General features: G+C 36.5%; 1 protein-coding gene across 38 annotated transcripts in view; it reads right to left on the minus strand.

Annotated features, from left to right (window-relative positions):
• rims1b (regulating synaptic membrane exocytosis 1b) overlaps window positions 1-16,625 on the minus strand; it is a 127,304-nt gene extending 110,679 nt beyond the window's left edge. For all 38 annotated transcript variants that reach the window (XR_015475863.1, XR_015475864.1, XM_087236250.1 and 35 more), the window contains 1 exon segment: window positions 16,306-16,625. Coding sequence is in view for 36 of the 38 variants with exons in the window: in XM_087236250.1 (XP_087092376.1) it covers window positions 16,306-16,472 (167 nt within the window). In the remaining 2 variants the exon portion in view is untranslated.
• Window positions 16,626-17,803: the final 1,178 nt, after the last annotated feature.

The raw sequence follows: 17,803 nt of genomic DNA on the forward strand, positions 1-17,803 counted from the left end.
TAGCCAAGCTACTGTTCTGAGATGGGAGTCTGCCAAGAGGCTGCCCTCAGCAACTGAACCTGTTTCATAAGTAGAAGGAAAAATGGCTGACAGTGTTTTATTCTTAGTTGTCACGGTGAAACAGAAACAGAGATGGCTAGCATAAATTCTTTGCTAATATGATGTTAATATAACTTTTACTTTTTAATAATCTTACATTATGCTGGTTATGTGGGAACCACTGGCAGGTGTTGATCACAATATAATTTGCGAGCCAGAAGAGGGTGTCACATTTTAAGATTTATTTATTCATATCCTTACATTCATTCATTCACTTTCTTGTCGGCTTAGTCCCTTTATTAATCCGGGTCACCACAGCGGAATGAACCGCCAACTTATCCAGCACATTTTTACACAGCGGATGCCCTTCCAGCCACAACCCATCTATGGGAAACATCCACACACACATTCACACACACACTCATACACTACGGACAATTTAGCCAACCCAATTCACCTGTACCACATGTCCGGGAAACCGGAGCACCCGGAGGAAACACACGCGAATGCAGGAAGAACATGCAAACTCCACACAAAAAGGCTGACTAAGATGAGGATCAAACCAGCGACCCAGTGACCTTGCTGTGAGGCAACAGCACTACCTACTGTGTCACTGCATCGCCCATATCCTTACATTCAAGGTTAATTGATTTCATTTTCTATGCCATGTATCACTCTGCAATATCAAGAAGTAACCTAATGAGCCCTTTCATACACCCGGCGCAATAAGGCACAAGATGTGTTTTGCGCGATTTGTTGCTATTTTGAGACCAGTGCAAACATAATTATCACATTTTGCACCACGTTGTTTAAATAGCTAATCCATTTGCACCACTTTGTTGACTCATGGGTGTTCATGTCTAAAAAGGAAAGGTGTGTTAAGGCACATTGTTGGTGCGTTGCTATTTTGAGAAACTGAAATAGACTGCACTGTTGACCAACTTAAAGCAGGTCTAAAGTCCAGGGCAGATTGCGTTAGTTGTGCGCTTATGCGTCCAAATGCTGTCACATTGCTTAAAGAGGTGTTCCACTACGATATCATATTTTAAACTTTAGTTGATGTGTAATGTAGCTGTGTGAACAACATCAATAAATGAAATGCGCTCAAAGTTCAATGCAAAGGGAGACATTGGCTTTTACAGAGACAGCTTACTGAAGTCTACAGTGAACGAATTTGGGGACTACAAAAAATAAATCTGGGTTAGTGAGATCACAAGGGCTTCCAGTTACGTGGATTCACCTCACGCACACACCCTGTGCTGCGAAGGGGTGTGGCCAAAGGTGGTGTGATGTTAAAGCAGTGAAAGCTAAAATGCCATACAAACACTGCTATTTCCACAGAGCTTGTTCTGTTTCAGTATTTGGGCTTCCAAAGGACAAGACACAAAGAAAGAATTGTTTACAATTTAATTTAAATTATGTTTCCTAAACTTTTCCTTTGTCAAATGCTAGCGCTATTTCTTTTTTATATAATTATCTGAAACAAAAAATGAAAGTCATTTTGAGACATTTTGCACCATGCTGTTTAAATAGCAAATGTATTTGCGCATATATGTGCACCCATAGGTGTTCTGGTCTAAAAAAGGAGGTGTGTTATGGCGCATTGCTGGCGCGTTGCTATTTTAAGGAACTATAATAGACTGTTCAATAGACCAGATCAAAACCGGTCTATAGTCCAGCGCAGAGCACGTTATTTGTGCGCCTAGCTTAAACATTGCTTAACATAAACATAAAAACTATACTTTCATGCCTTCTACATCTCGGGGGGCTTTTTCAGTTTATTCATAACAATTTGCTTTTGTATAATGTTATTATTATTAGTAGTATTTATTATATGCATAATTAATTTTTTTTTTATTAAAAACAAGCTTAGATTAGCCCACCTGTCAGGTTTTGGACCATAGGGGCATAGCATGTGCATTAGAATATAACATAATAAGTTTTTTTTACCACACTTCGTTATTATTGTTCATTTATTCGTTTGCTGGAAATTAAAACTGAATTTGGAAATAGTTTTGAAACAAATCTTTGCCCTTAACAAACAAAATTAATTATTTATAGGCTAATAGATGTCTGTGCGTACAACATGTTTCCTTATCCAGAGGAAAAATGAAAGTAAAGAATGAGGAAGCTCATCTCTCATTTTTGCGCTGTAGATGCTGTTTAGAACTGTTTTCTCGCTCAGTTTTTCCAATTACAAAGTCTGCCATGTAAATAGCAAATGCAATATGGAGATAATGGGAGATGGGAGATAAGACTCTGATTGGTTTATTCTCAAAACATACCTATAACTCATGAAGAGAATAAGCTCAACCCTGTTAGACCATGCACCACAGCACAAAGTGTATTTTTTTGTCCTTAAAATAGCAAAAGTGGATTCGGACAAGCCCTGAATACTTTTGCGTCCTGCACTTTAGACTTTGCGCATGGATCTTTAAAACACAGACCATTGTTTTACATCTTATAAACACAACCAAGCTTTAAAAATACACTGTGGACCACCTCTTTAATACACACAGGATGCAAAACAACACACAAATATATTTACAAAAGAAAAAAATAAAGAATCGAAATGTTACAAAAATAATTACTTTCTACATAAATATAAAAACCACTACCTCCATCCCTTCTTCATCTTGGGGGAACTTTTTTCAGTTTATTCATGACAGTTTGGTTTTGTTTAATGTTATAAGTTTAGATGTGTAATAAGTTTAGATGTGTCCATCTGTCCACCTGGTATAGGACCAAATGTGGCACAAGAATAGGACGTGTGTTTGGATGTAACTCAGTTTTTTGACCACACTTTGTTATTATTGTTTAATTAATCGTTTGCTGGAAATTAGAACTGAATTTACAAATAGTTTTGATAAAAATCTTTGCGCTTAACAAGCAAAATTAAATATGTAAGGTAATGGATGTCTTCAGTGGAGTGCGTACATTACCAATTCCTTTTCCACGAAAGTACAGAGTAAAAGTAAAGAAAAAGTAAAAAGGCCAGATGCAGGAGGCTCGTTCTTTATCCTTGCACAGATGGTCTGTTTAACTGTTTTCTCACTAGTGAAGCATTCAGTTTTTCCACTTACAATGTCCACCATGTAAATAGCAAATGCCCTTCCAGCTGCCACCCATCACTGGGGAACACCGATACACTCTAATTCACACACTACGGACAATTTTTTTAGCATGTCTTTGGAATTGTGGGGGGAATCGGAGCACACGGAGGAAACCCACGCAAACACAGGGAGAAGAACATGCAAACTCCACACAGAAATGTCAACTGACCCAGCCGAAGCTCGAACCAGTGACCTTCTTGCTGGCCTACTGCTCCACCGTCCTAGTTCAGTTCAGTGTGGTTTAATTTTCACTGCTGAAATTCTGAATACTGAAATCCATCGACAACTCCCAAATTGAAGTAATAGTAGTAATGTATATCAATTATGTTTGGTTTCAGTAAATTTATCATTTAATTAAAAAAAAATCTAAGCTTAAAATGCACAAAATTCAGTTTTAGGCATGGTATCTGGTTTGAGGTTAACAGCTAAAATACAAAATGGTGGAACTCTGTTAGTAGTTTTAAAAAATGTAACAATAATTTAAACAACAATCAGTAACAAAATCACATTTAAACATTTTTAATTAATATAAATAGATTCAGTTTAGAGTAAATTAAACATTTTAAGGGAAGTTTAAGGGAAAAATTTAAAAATGCCTTGCTTTTCGCAGTCAAATATTGTGCACTCTGATATTAGATAAAATACTTTTATAATCATAATTTGTCAGTTTTTACTACTTCATTATTGCAAGATTGCCCCCAATCTTGCAATAATGAAGTAGTAAAAACTGCTGTATGGGGGGAAAGTTTGTTGACAAAGAGGGACTGCTCCCCCAGACACCCCTTAGAAACACCCCCTGTGGGACCTAATAAATTCTTGGCTTTCTATCCTCAGTCAAGCCTTCTGTCTTCACACATTCTGTTAAATTATAAACGCTAAAATCTAACACCAGTTTTACTGTAATTTCACTGATTAAATTTTATGCACATACAGTCACATAGTACATTTCATATACACATTTTTGAAAGCCCTGTATTTCTGCTTTACTTCACCTATTCACTGCTACTATTGCAGTGGGATGGCCGGGCTCTGACCTATTTGACCTGTGTGGACTACAAAATTGTATTTATTGTTCTTTGCTAATCCTAAGGTTTTATTTGCTCCCTTAAGACTGTTTGATGAAAATAAGTAACATTGAAATAAATGTCAAGGAGCTGTCATTAAAGTATTAGAGAGTAAAATAGACTGCTAGGTTAGAGTCAGGTCATCATAATAAGCTGTCATTTCAATCAGTCCTTTCTATGGAGCGTCATAAAATGTGATATAATAAGCAGACCCTCTATTGATATTTAATGAGTGCTGGGTAACATGTAGTTGCTACATACACTGCATCCTGAAAGTATTGCTACAGCCTTATTCCAAAATGGATTAAATTAATTTATTTCCTCAAAATTCTACACACAATACCTCAAAATTACAAAATGAAAAAAGATTTTTTGACATAGTAGCAAATTTATTAAGAATAAAAAACAGAAAAATCACATCTATATAAGTATTCACAGACTTTGCCGTGAAGCTCTAAATTGTGCTCAGGTACATTCTGTTTCCAGTAATCATTCTAGAAATGTTTCAGCAGCTTGATTGGAGTTCACCTGTGGTGAAATTAGTTGATTGGACATAATTTGAAAAGACATACACCTGTCTATATAAGGTCCTAGGGTTGATAGTGCATGTCAAAGCATAAACCAAGCATGAAGACAAAGGAATTGTCTGTAGATCTCTGAGATAGGATTGTCTCGAGGCAAAAGCTGGGAAAGGTTACAGAAAAATTTCTGCTGCTCTGAAAGTAACAATGAGGACAGTGGCCTCCATCATCCATAAGTGGGAGATGTTTGGAGCCAAAAGGACTCTTCCTAGAGAGAGTGATCGGGGGAGAAGAGCCTTAGTCAGGGAGGTGATTTATAACCTTATGGTCGCTCTGTCTGAGCTCCAGCGTTCTTCTGTGGAGAGAGGAGAACCTTACAAAAGGACAACCATCTGTGCAGCAATCCACCAATAAGGCCTGTATGGTAGAGTGGCTAGATGAAAGCCACACCTCGCCTGGAATTTGCCAGAATAAGGCATCTGAAAGACTCTCAGACCATAAGAAACAAAATTCTCTGGTCTGATAAGACTAAAATTGAACTCTTTGGAGTGAATGCCAGGCTTTACGTTTAGAGAAAACCAGGCACCCCTCATGAGTAGACTAATACCATCCCTACAGTAAAGCATGGTGGTGTCAGCATCATGTGGTGGGGGGGTTTTTCAGCAACAGAAACTGGAAGACTAGTCAGGATAGAGGGAAAGATGAATGCAGCAATGCACAGAGACATCCTGAATGCATACCTGCTTCAAAGAGCTCTTGACCTCAGACTGGGGCGACGGTTCATCTTCTAGCAGGACAATAAATCAAAGCACACCGCCAAAATATCAATGGAGTGGCTTCACAACAGATGCACTTGAGTGGTCTAATAAAAGCCCAGACCTAAATCGTATTGAACATCTCTGGAGAGATCTGAAAATGGCTGTACACCGTCACTTCTCATCCAACCTGATAGAGCTTGAGAGGTACTGCAAGGAGGAATGGGTAAAAATTCCCAAAGACAGGTGTGCCAAGGTGATGCCTTGTGGCATCATATTTAAAAAGACTTGAGGCTGTAATTGCTGTCAAAGGTGCATCAACAAACTATTGAGCATAGGCTGTGAATACTTATGTACATGTGATTTTTCAGAATACATATATATATATATATCCATATAAATTTGCAACAATTTAAAAAAAAAAATTCACATTGTCCTCATGGGTATAATGTGTAGAATTCTAAGGAAATAAATTAATTTAATCCATTTTGAAATAAGGCTGTACCAATAAAAAAAAACAATTAGGAAAAAGTGAAGGGCTTTGAATCCTTTCCGCATGCACTGTACTTCAGACAAAAGAATTCATAAGGCCATGATTATAACTTTAACGTGTTTTCAGGATTCAATCTCAAGTGGCCAGGCAAAGTTACCATTTAATATTTTCACATAACAACCATTAAAGCAAGCAAAGACTCACAAAAGTCTTTGAAAAAAATTCAGGCAGGTGCCAAAACCAAAAAACATAAAGAATAATGTAACAGGAAAACTCAAAAAGACGCAAGATGAAGATGAATTATTAATTTTGTGAAACAAGCAAGCATTTTAGTGACGCTGACCACAGTCAATGCTAAGCTAACTATTTGAATCTATTAAAATGCACTGTTTTGATCAGATGTGTACAGACTAAGCAAAATCCTTCGTTCTCCTTTAATTCAGTCATGCTCCACATTTTTTTAGTTCCAAATCAAGCAAATGTGAATGATATGGAGAAAAACTAGGGGTGTGAGAGAAAAAAAAAATTCATCTAAATTATTTCTCTAGCAATTCTGATTCGATTCTCAAAGGTTTAGAAGTGATTCTGTATACAAATTAGATTGTGATGGTGCATATGCTGCCTAAACCACTTCATTTGGACAAATTTAATTTTTTTAAAAGACATGTTGTGGTGCTGCGCTTCTCGTCTGGAGTTTAACCATCACTAAAGAATGAGACCAAGGTGGCATAAATGGGATGCATGGATGGACACTGGCTACAAAGTTTCTTTAAACTCTGTTAATAAAATAAATCATTTTAAAGATGGAAGTGCTGTCACACATACATTTCAACCATAACAAAATCATAAAAACTGTACAGTTCAAAAGATGTATTTGCAAAGTCGAAGAAACAGGGACGGAATTAAGGTCAAGAATTGTTTTGGAATTGAATTGTTAGTCCTAGGTTTAGAATCGGACTGTGAAGCCCATAAAGATTCTCACTCCAACTGGAAACTTTTGGTATAAGAAGTATGAATGTTTTGATATACTTCTCACAACATGTCCCATAATGATCGTTTGTTACTTCAGTGGGTGAAAAGAAGGTAATCTATTGGGATGTTTAAACACATTGTACCACATTTACTCTACAAAAGTAATCAGACTGAACTCAAAGCTCAAAAATGTTTTATACCACTGCATCTGCACTCAGTGTTATCCACTTGTGATTGGATTGCTAAAAATCCATCTTTGTATATAGTATAAATGGGAACTAAAAGGGGCATTTGATGATTAATAACCCTAAAATCTCTTTTCTGGTTTCTCTGAAGAAGTACGGGTGGTATTTATTTTCTCCATTCAGTCATTGCAAAGCCCAGCAAGACTCACTGTTCTGGACAAGCTGTTCAAGTAAGAACAACTCCTCAAGGGAGGAGCTTTGTAAGCTAACAGATTTGCAGGAGGACCTGTCAAATTTCTTTCCACCATTGTAGTTGAGTTTTGGTTCATTTATTTTAGCATAAATACGCAAGTCAGGCTCATATCTGTGGAAATATTCATGCAAAATTACATGTGGCTTCATGCATGTTTCATTGAACTTTTTAAAGTGAGGGGTGCTGAAATGTGCTCAATTTTCTTCAAAACAATTGCAATGCATATAATTATATTGGTTGTATGTATTGTATCATGATAGCTAAGAGTATGAAATATCTGGTTATTAGCATTAAAGGGCACCGATGATAAAAATCATCTTTTGTAAGCTGTTTGGAAAGAACTATGTGTACATGTAGGTATAATGTGTTCACAGTCCTGTTGGGGTGGTATGAAGACAACGTCTCTTATTTTTATTTCCTGACATTAAAATAGGATCCAAACCCCTCCTATTTTGACGCCCACAGCGACGTTTCCCTGCCTACTGATTCGATTGACAAAAATTAACATGTTGCATATTAACATGTCTCAGCAGTAACGCGTACAATCATATCAACAAGACAGGACATATGCAAAGCAACTGGGATTAAAAGATCTGTTAAGCTCTCTGTGATCATCAGTCATCCTCAAAAATGTGGTCAAGAATGAGTTTTACAAGTTAAAAACATTCTTAAAACAGTGCATGTTTGTAATGAATTACAGTGATTTTACCATCTTTACTTTATTACCACAGCCGTGTGTCAGCACATTTTTAAAAGACGCTTCGATCCTAGTTTGTGGATGTTAAATCAGGTTTATTTTGTACATTAACATAACAGATATCCATACAGCAGTGGATATTAATGTGTGTCCTGTCACATTTTCCGTACAAAGTTAAATGTGTGCATGAACTTTGTAACAACATTGTGTGTGGCTCATCGTTCTCAACGACTCATGAACTCCACAACAAATACATCAAATAATCTTTGGGAAAGTTCTTACTATATTATTTCTCACAAATGTTATGTGAGATCTGATTCCTTCATGTCTGTCACTGTGCTGTTTAACTAACGTAGCCAAGGCGGAGGTTGAGGCACACTTTAACAGGCACGTGAGAACAGTGGGTAGGGAGAACTTGCATTTATGGCACAGGCCACAAAAACAGCTACATAATGTTCAGAGCAGAAAAATCGAATATTTTGAAAGGTATAATAAATAACCTGATGGGTGTTTTGAGCTGAACCTATTCTGGAGACACAAAATACTCCTAAATCTTGAAAAGGGGGTAAAATAGGTGCCCTTTAATAAGTTCAACATTTATCAGGTTTGAAACATTAACAACCAGCACCTAAACTGTTGTAAACGGTCATCATTAGTCCACTTATGCAGATCAGACCTATAGAGAGCAAGCATAGCTCTCAGACATGTTCCTCCAGCTTATAAACAGGATTGCACTGTCAATTACTGGTGCATTAGCCATTGCCTTGGTAATGCAAGTGTAATGTAAATAAAAAGCAATATAGAAGATGATCAGAAGTTTCAGTCTTTGGACAAATAATTACTTTGTTAAATGGACCCTTTTCATAAGACTATGGCATGTTTAATGGTCATCAGCATCATTTTTTTAAACATATGTATTTATGCATGTATTATATCTTCTTGGCATCAAATTACAAAAATGCAGCTTATGCGAGGCATTTGAAATACAGTGACAGTAAATTTGACATTGTTCTCTTTTGGCTGTCGTTACCCTTTTTCCGAAGGTCTTGATAACACCATCGTAAAGATTTTCTTCTATTATTTCGGGAAATAGGATTGTCAAAATCTTTTTTTTTTTTACTCTCCTATTCACTGTGCTCTAAGTTTACCCAACTATAATGACCTCCTCTACTGAGAAACCCAGAAATGTGAAAAGGGTCTATAACAAACAAAAAAAAATAATAGCACACTTTCATTTATCAGAAACTGGCAGATGTCAACAGATTGGTGACATCATGCCCACACACATGCACTCTACTAGTCCAGCACAGAGTCTAGAGAGTCTAGAGACAGAGATTGGTTTGTAATCATGCCGCACTATTCTAGGCTCATGTGGAAACACAACTTGAACTATACCCGAGTGTTCTTCGAATGGTTCTGTGTGATAATGGAAAACAGGCTTATCTAATGCAGCCCCCAGTGCTGAGAAACACCCATACACTCACACCCACTACAACCAATTCTCCAACATACACTGCATGTCTTTGGACAGTGTAGTGGAACCAGAGCAATCCCATGTGAACACAAGAAGAACATGCAAACTCCTCACAGAAGGGTCTCCTGACTAAGATCGAAGTACTTGAACCAGATGCCTTCTTGCTGTGAGGGGACAGCTAATCATGCTGTTAACCATTCCACTGTGACACAACCAAATTATAATTATAACAGTGAAACCACCATGCCTTTCATTCAATGCACCATTTTTATTGGATTTAGTGGTTTCTGGTTTTAAGCCCTTTTATTTGTTTTCTTTTTCGAATAGTTCCTTTAATCGTCAAGGGTCGCCACAGCAGAATGAACTGCCAACTTATCCAGAATGTTTTATGCAGCAGATGCCCTTCCAGCTGCAACCCATAGATGGGAAACATCCATACACAGTCATTCACACACCATGGACAATTTAGCTTACCCAATTCACCTATACCACATGTCTTTGGACTGTGGGGGAAACCGGAGCACCCGGAGGACACCTATGCAAACACAGGGAGAACATGCAAACTCCACACAGAAATGCCAACTGACCCAGCCAGGGCTCGAACCAGCGACCTTCTTGCTGTGAGGCGATTGTGCTACCCACTGTGCCACCATGCTGCACCCGTTTAATGCATTTGGCCTTAATGCAAAAAAAAAAAAAAATCACGTAAGTAAAAAAAGTAAATGCATTTGTTTTCTAAAAAGTAGTATTTGTACTTTAAACCAGCGTTTTTCATGTCATGTGACTACATACATTTTTAACTGCTATTCAGAATTGGATTATCATCTTGTGTGACATTAGTAGCCATACTGAAAGCACAAGCAGATAGTTTACTTGAAATCCTGCAAACATAACATTAGCAATGGCATAGCCCTGTTTTCATAGTGCTGGGTTGTGTCTGGAAGGGCATCCGTTATGTAAAACATATGCCAGAGTAGTTGGCAGTTCGTTCCTCTGTGGTTACCTCTGATAAATCAAGGACCAAAGGAAAATTAATGAATAAATAGCTTTATGGTACATCCATTTAGCTCAGTCCAAAGTACAACTTTAATTTTATAGTAAAATTTGTTTGTTTTTTCCTTAATAAACATTTAAGTTGAACCAGTAATTCAGGGGTAATTCCATTAATTCATGCTCTTTAAAAAAACAATCTTTTACCTTCGAGTGAGTGTAATATATTTCCTTGGGTAGAATAAATATTTTGATTAAAATGTAATAAAATTTTTCAGTTTTAATTAAGTCAAATCTATAATTTAAGAAAAAAAATCATCACTTTATCTGTAACATTTTTTTTCTTCGTGCAAAGCAAAACTATATTTTCTTGTACGGGTAAACAAAAATTAATCCAAAATAAAAATTTACATTTCAAAGTACTAAATAATTAGTGGTCTATACAGTAAACAATATTTTGTTTTGTGTGAATGTAATTTTTTCCTGACCACAACATGTTGAATTTTGACCCAAAGTGAAATTATACTTTAAGGAAACTACTAACTGTAGCTGTAACAAATTACAGTCATTTTATAAGTTGGTTCGAAGTATCATATTTATTTTTTATTTATTTTCAAATTTATTGCAGCATATTAAAGAACATGCAATGTTTCTATTTGTTCTTATATCAATGTAAAATAGATTTTGATAATGCTTACACTGCACTAACAATGTGAGAGCAAGTTTTTTCCAAGGACAGAAAAGAAGTAAAGACAACTAACCTATATTCAAGTTAAGGCTGCACAATATATAGTTTCAGGATCGATATCGCAATGTGTGCATCTGCAATGGTCACATTGCAGGATATGCATGGTTGGGATTATAGTTTAATTTAGAGTTGAATCATAATAGAGTAAAAGTTTGTCATTTGCATGCATTTTTAAAGAGATAGTTTACCCAAAAATTACTTACCATTTTCATTACACCCTTCACTTGTTTTCAAACATTTATTACTTTTCTTTTTTCTAAATGAACACAATAAGAATATGATTTAACGACTCCTATAGTATTGAAACAAGTGAAGTGTGAGTATATAGTGAGTACATTTTAATCTTTGAGTAAACTGTCCCTTTAAGGCCTGTGACTGTGTGAACATTTCAATATTTCACATTTTAAAACATCCGACCACAAGGATTTTTTTTATTTTATTAAAGATTAAATAAATACAATAAGGACTATGCAGTGTTGATTATTCAATATCTGTACCCGAATAGTGAATACCTGAAGACTATAATTCATTTTTATCTTATCTATATTTTATTTCTGCTTATAATTTATTTGTATATATATTATTCGAGATTGACTCCTCTACAAAATCCCTCCAATAAATACAACTAAACCTGTTAAATCATTTGGTGAAACTGTATTCACATTGCAATATACATCACATAAATACAAAATACGGTAATGTCAGATTTTTCCAATGTCGCGCAGCCCTAATTCGAGTATACAGATATTTGTTGAACTAATTTCCATGACTTTTCCATAACTTTAAGGGTTTTCCAAAAAGTGAAAATTTCATTACTTTTCCAGGTTTTCTATGACTGTATGAACCCTGTTACAGGTTTTCAGCTTTCTTCTACTTGTGTGTGCAACACAATAAACAAATTCATGAAGCTGTGGAACCACTTGAGTGTGAGTAAACAGCTAATTTTTATTTTTGGGTGAACTATCCCTGAGAGGTCTTAGCTCAAACTGATTTGGAGATGTTTGAGTGATTTTATTTTAGTTCTTACAAAACTTATCATGAACGTTTTTTTTAATCCAACATGAACATGTGAGCGCCTGTGTGTGATAGTATATGAAGGCACAAAATTTCATGAGCTGACCAGGTGTTGCATTCACACCTCTTAATGATTAGCTCTGACCTGTTCTCAAGGCTTCCTGAAACTGTTTGAACAGCTTGATAACAGGGTTTATCAGCCCCTTCTGGTCAATTCTCAGCAAAAACGAAGATACAAAAGTATTTCATTAAATACGTCGTCTGACAAAAAAAAAAAGGAAAAAACATAAATCTACACATATAAATCAACCACCCATTTATTGCACGAAAAAACGGAAAAAGGATACAGAAATTATGAGAATTCTACTATCAGGCACTATCTAAATGATCTCAACTAAATAGTTATGTGCATTATGGCTTTAAGGGTAAAAGTTAAGCTAACTGGGAAAATAAATCTGTCATGTATAATTGATGCACTGTCTGAAACACACTGTATATGCATTATGAGTCTTTGATTATATGATAAAGTTTGTTACAAAAGACCATTCTGAGTGGGTGAATATAATATGAATGCAGTTTGCCATGTACTGGCTGGCTTTGCATTGCAACATTAGAATTCAGGTTCCTGCTTTATATTAAGTGGCTTTAACTGTACACTATTATATATATATATATATATATATATATATATATATATATATATATATATATATATATATATATATATATATATATATATATATATATATAAATATATATGCAGTTGATTTTTAAACTAGACGTACAATGTATGCAATTAGCAGGGATGGGCAGTATTTATGATATAAGTATTTCAAGTAAGTATTTCAAATACAAAATACTATTTTGTAATTTTGTATCAAAATACTTTACTGTCTTGTATTTTTAAAATACTGTAAAATACTTTGTAAGAAGTCTACATGATGACATCATCAAAATGTGGCTTCTAATTGGTGCTTTCTCAGTTATTTGCAGAACAAAAAAATTATTAATTTTAAAGAAGGTGGTCAATGCTTAGAGTATGGATGGAAATTCTCCAACACAGATAAAGAAAATCAGAGACTAATACCATGTGTATATTTGGGAGCAAGACCACAAGTATTGAAAATAGTATACTACACAATGCTAAGACCAGTAATATGTAATGGCAGTATAGTGTACGATTCATCAGCATTGTTTCTTAGGAAATAAGATGGAATAAAATATCGCTCCAGAAACAGGAATATGAAACCTACAGTACATAATCATTCTCAGTCTTAGTGCTGCAGGTGGAAATGCAGAGGAAGTTCATAAATAAAATTAAAAACACCTAAAGATGATGTACTGGTGTTCACTAAGGGGGTAAAACTGAGACACGTCCAATTAAAGAAGAACTGAAAAGTCTGGAGAATGAGTAAACAGCACAAGTAATTTGAGTTTTAGATGGATTGATGTAGATGACAATAAAATAAGTAAAAAAAAAAAAAAAACATAAAAATAGGTCCTACAATACTTCATTGGCTGTTTCTAATGCCAGTGGTTGGTCTGCAGGTTGTGCATTGAAGAGCAGAATTGCAAAAACAACATGCTTTATAAAAATGACTCAGACTGAAGATTGTAGTTTTCAGAAATTATGTTGTTTTTTTTTTTTTACATTGAGAATTGAAGATTTCAATTGTAAGCCCCCAATTGTAATAATATTTAATATTGCAAAAATCTAAAAAAAAACTTTTCACATATCACCCTTTTAAAAATATAAAACTGTTAAGGAATGGTGTTCTGGCCACACAAAGATTGGAAACACAATGAAAAGATTTAGTACTATGTTCCAACTCATTATCTGCATTATATGGTTTTCACAGTAAATAAATCATCTTTAAGACAGTACTTTCTGCGTGGAATTACAACAAAATGTATACTAAAATGAAAGAGAAACAATATCTCTTCATGTACAGGATTAGAGGTGAATGGGTTGGCAGAGAAGTTGACTTAAACTTCCTCAGTGAAACGCTGTTGCTGTCAATCAGTGTTTACTTCACTAAGTCAGTTTAATGGTGAAGGGACTGATCGAATATGCAGGATGATAGAAGGTTTGCGAAGAAACATAACGCTCCTTTATTAAAGTACTATGTAGTATTTTCAAAATACAGTATCTTATTTTGATACATTTGTGGTTGCTGTATTATGTGGTTTATTTAGAAGCATGTAAAACTGAGGTATTTGGTAATTTATTTATTTTAAAATACATTTTAATGTATTTTGCCCATCCCTGGCAATAAGAACATACAAAAGTGGGACCGGATTCAGGAGTTCAAAACTCTTTAACTGTGGCCTAGTTTGTCATTGATGTACTTTTTGACTGTTTCTAGAAATTCAGAGCTAGCACTCTTTGGACTTTCGGTAGTTTATTTGTATTGTATAGAAACAGCCATATTCAAATGCAGCGTGACATTTGTGTATAACACATAATAAATGCAAATATGGTGTACAGTCAGTCTTTTTAAGCTATGCATTGACATTGATTTACATTCTGTTTAGGTCTAAAAACGGAAACTGTTGCATAACCTATACCTCAGAGTTTATACTTTCTGTTTAGCATGCTTCAATTTATGCTTAATATATTTAAATCAGATTTAGGCTTACTGTATGTGAACAGAGCAGCTGTTTTTTTCATAGAAAAAGACTACACATTCTTTAAAAAAGGGTAGCACATATTCCATTTTCGAAAGCACATGATCCAATAAGCATGTAAGATTAAGATTATGGTAAATCTGTATCCGTATTTTCCACATCTGTTTGCTTTAATATTTTTGATGTGAACCATAGAGAAGGTGACATATGGACAAACACTAGGTCAAAGGTGGCTCGTAGTAAACAGACATTGAGACATGTTCTTTTTGAACTATGTTTTTCCTTACAGCACAGGCGAGCACCAATATACCCCACTGCCACACATTTCCAGATGTGGCTGGAGTCGTGATACAGTGGTGTCTATGACTCAATCATGGCATGGTCAAAGCTATAGATTACCATTTCCGTTGCAGATTAGTCGTCATAAGAAAAAAATTACATAACCTCGCCTCAATTTTCAATCACGTCACTTCCGTCTCAAGTGTAACTGTGAGGGAATACGCGAATAGCCATCACCAGAGCTCGACGTCAGGTCCTTCTTCAAATCATTCAAGCTGACAAGAGGGAGTGACAGACTGCCTTTCACACGGGGAGAACTTGTATTTTAGATCTTCAAACACTAGATAATCACTACAGCTGCAACTTTCGATCGTCTTTGTTTCTTGAAGACACACATTTTAGTTTGTAGCCGTTCTCGTGCTTCGGCTTAGTAAGCGAAATAGTCGCTAGGCAATCATGAACCACACCCCGGTTGTAAAGCGGCTACTGCAAATTCACTTTGCTTGTAGGTGTCTGTATATATTTACAGTAGAAATGAATCAGACAGTTTAGCTTATGTAGTTTAACGTGGATCAGGCTAGCTGTGCTTTCTTCTTCACACACCAGCGTGCACGCCTGATGCAAGCCTTTCGGCAAGTTAACATTCGCCGTATGTTGTGGGTGAAGAAGAGCACCTTGTGTTGCCCCTGGAGGTGCATTGGGTGGAGTGGGGTGGCACGCCGTTGCGAAGTATGATTCATCCTCGCGCTGTCACGCCCCATCTCCCCGTCTGCTTTCCATGGTACACCTGTAACTCGCCTGACCTCAAATCTGGCTAATTTCAACACGCTCAAATTGCAAAGACTGTTAAAAATCAAGCTATGAAAGGCTCATCTGGTACATTAACTCCTGCTCTCCATGCAGTGGAGGCCATTGCAACCAGACGCTTTCATTCAGCTGAAGATGCTTGGAGACTCGCGCGTTTGTAAGCTACAAAAATCGTTCTTTTGGAGAGTCGTGTATCACACGTCACTGACAGTCAAAAGCTTTAAAGCCAATGAAACCGATCTGGAAACACAAAGAAAATCGTTGAGCCCTTACTTTAGCATGGCTTGTTCCTTCTCCTCTTCTTCCCTTTGCCGAACCATCACTGCCATGATGACTTTCCTTTCCTCCTCCGTGAGGTGGCTCAAGTCTGGCATATCAGGCATGGGAGCCGGCACGGTGGGTGGGCGAGGGCCGCTTTGGGGCCCTACCGAGGCGGACATCTTTTGCCCCGCTCCCAGGCGAATCTATTGGCAGTATCCCGAGCGCTGGAGCCACACCTCACGACATGGTCCACGGATAGAGCAGCGTTCTATGAGAATAGTGCAAATCTCGCATGGTGTCAGGCACCCACAACTGTGCTTTTGTTTCTCTTCGTGTTTTTTTCCCAACCCACCCCTCCTCTTTTCTCTCTACCCCCACCCCCCGCCTCTTCCCTCCACCTCCAGTTACGGGAAGCCCATCATCTCTACGCCCGGAGACGACGCAAACAGAGGGACTCCGGCATTAGCTAGCAGATCTGTGATTTCCCCCTTCACTGAACCGGGGGCTCGGTATTGGGCGAAGGCAAAGGCGGAGTCCGTTTCTTTCTCTCTCTCTATCTCTCTCTCTCTCAGGAGAGGAAAAAATGAGAGTCAATGGAAATGCAGATCGCACCGATCGTACGCTCACTCATATGAGAAATGGGCAAACAATATAAGTGTCAATATGCGAGTTACACTACCCGTTTCTTTTTTTTTATATCGGTGTGTTTGCTTGACCATCTCCCCATCACAGATCTCACGCATCCCTGTATTTTTAGGAGTAGCCTATCTGGCAATAGTTCGGCGCGCGTTCTCGTCAGGCTATTTTTAGAATCGCTTCAACGGACCTCTTAAAGGCAATCAATTCGTCTGTTTTGTCTGACAGAGGAATACTGTAATGAAATTATGCAAGAAAGTCGAATGTGCGCATGACGTTAATAATTTAAGCATCTTAAAAAAATCTACTGGATATCTTTCCTGGATATACTTTGCAAAACTGTAAATTTTGTAATTAGATTTTTTGAATAGGCTAAGTAAGCTAAACCAATGAATTCAACAAACTACCGATTATAAAGCTGGTGGAGATGATTTACATGCAGCTAAGTGCAAACTGCAGACGCTTTCAGAACTCTGGACAGCGGCACGTGACGCAGAACCACCGCCATCCATTTCAACGCAGTGAAGTGAAACTGCTTTGAGTTGTTTAATATTTCTTAATTTTAATTTTATCTTTAGTGCATTTCTGCTAATGTTTGTAATTTTATTTTCCTTAACCATAAATATCATATACGTATATCAAATGTTTTACATTTAATTAATGTTAATGTAGCTATTTACTAACACAATAATACAAACATTACTAACTACTGTAATACTAACATTACTAACTGCAAACACTTGTACAGCATTTATTAATCATAGTTTAGTATTTACTAATGCATTCAAATCCAAAGTTGTGCTTGTTCACAGTTGCACTGAGTTAACATGAACTATAACAATGAAAACTTTATTTTCATTATAGCCAACGTTCA

The sequence above is a fragment of the Danio rerio genome, chromosome 1 (genome assembly GCF_052040795.2).
Source record: "Danio rerio strain M-AB ecotype USA chromosome 1, GRCz13ab, whole genome shotgun sequence".
Lineage (NCBI taxonomy): Eukaryota > Metazoa > Chordata > Actinopteri > Cypriniformes > Danionidae > Danio > Danio rerio.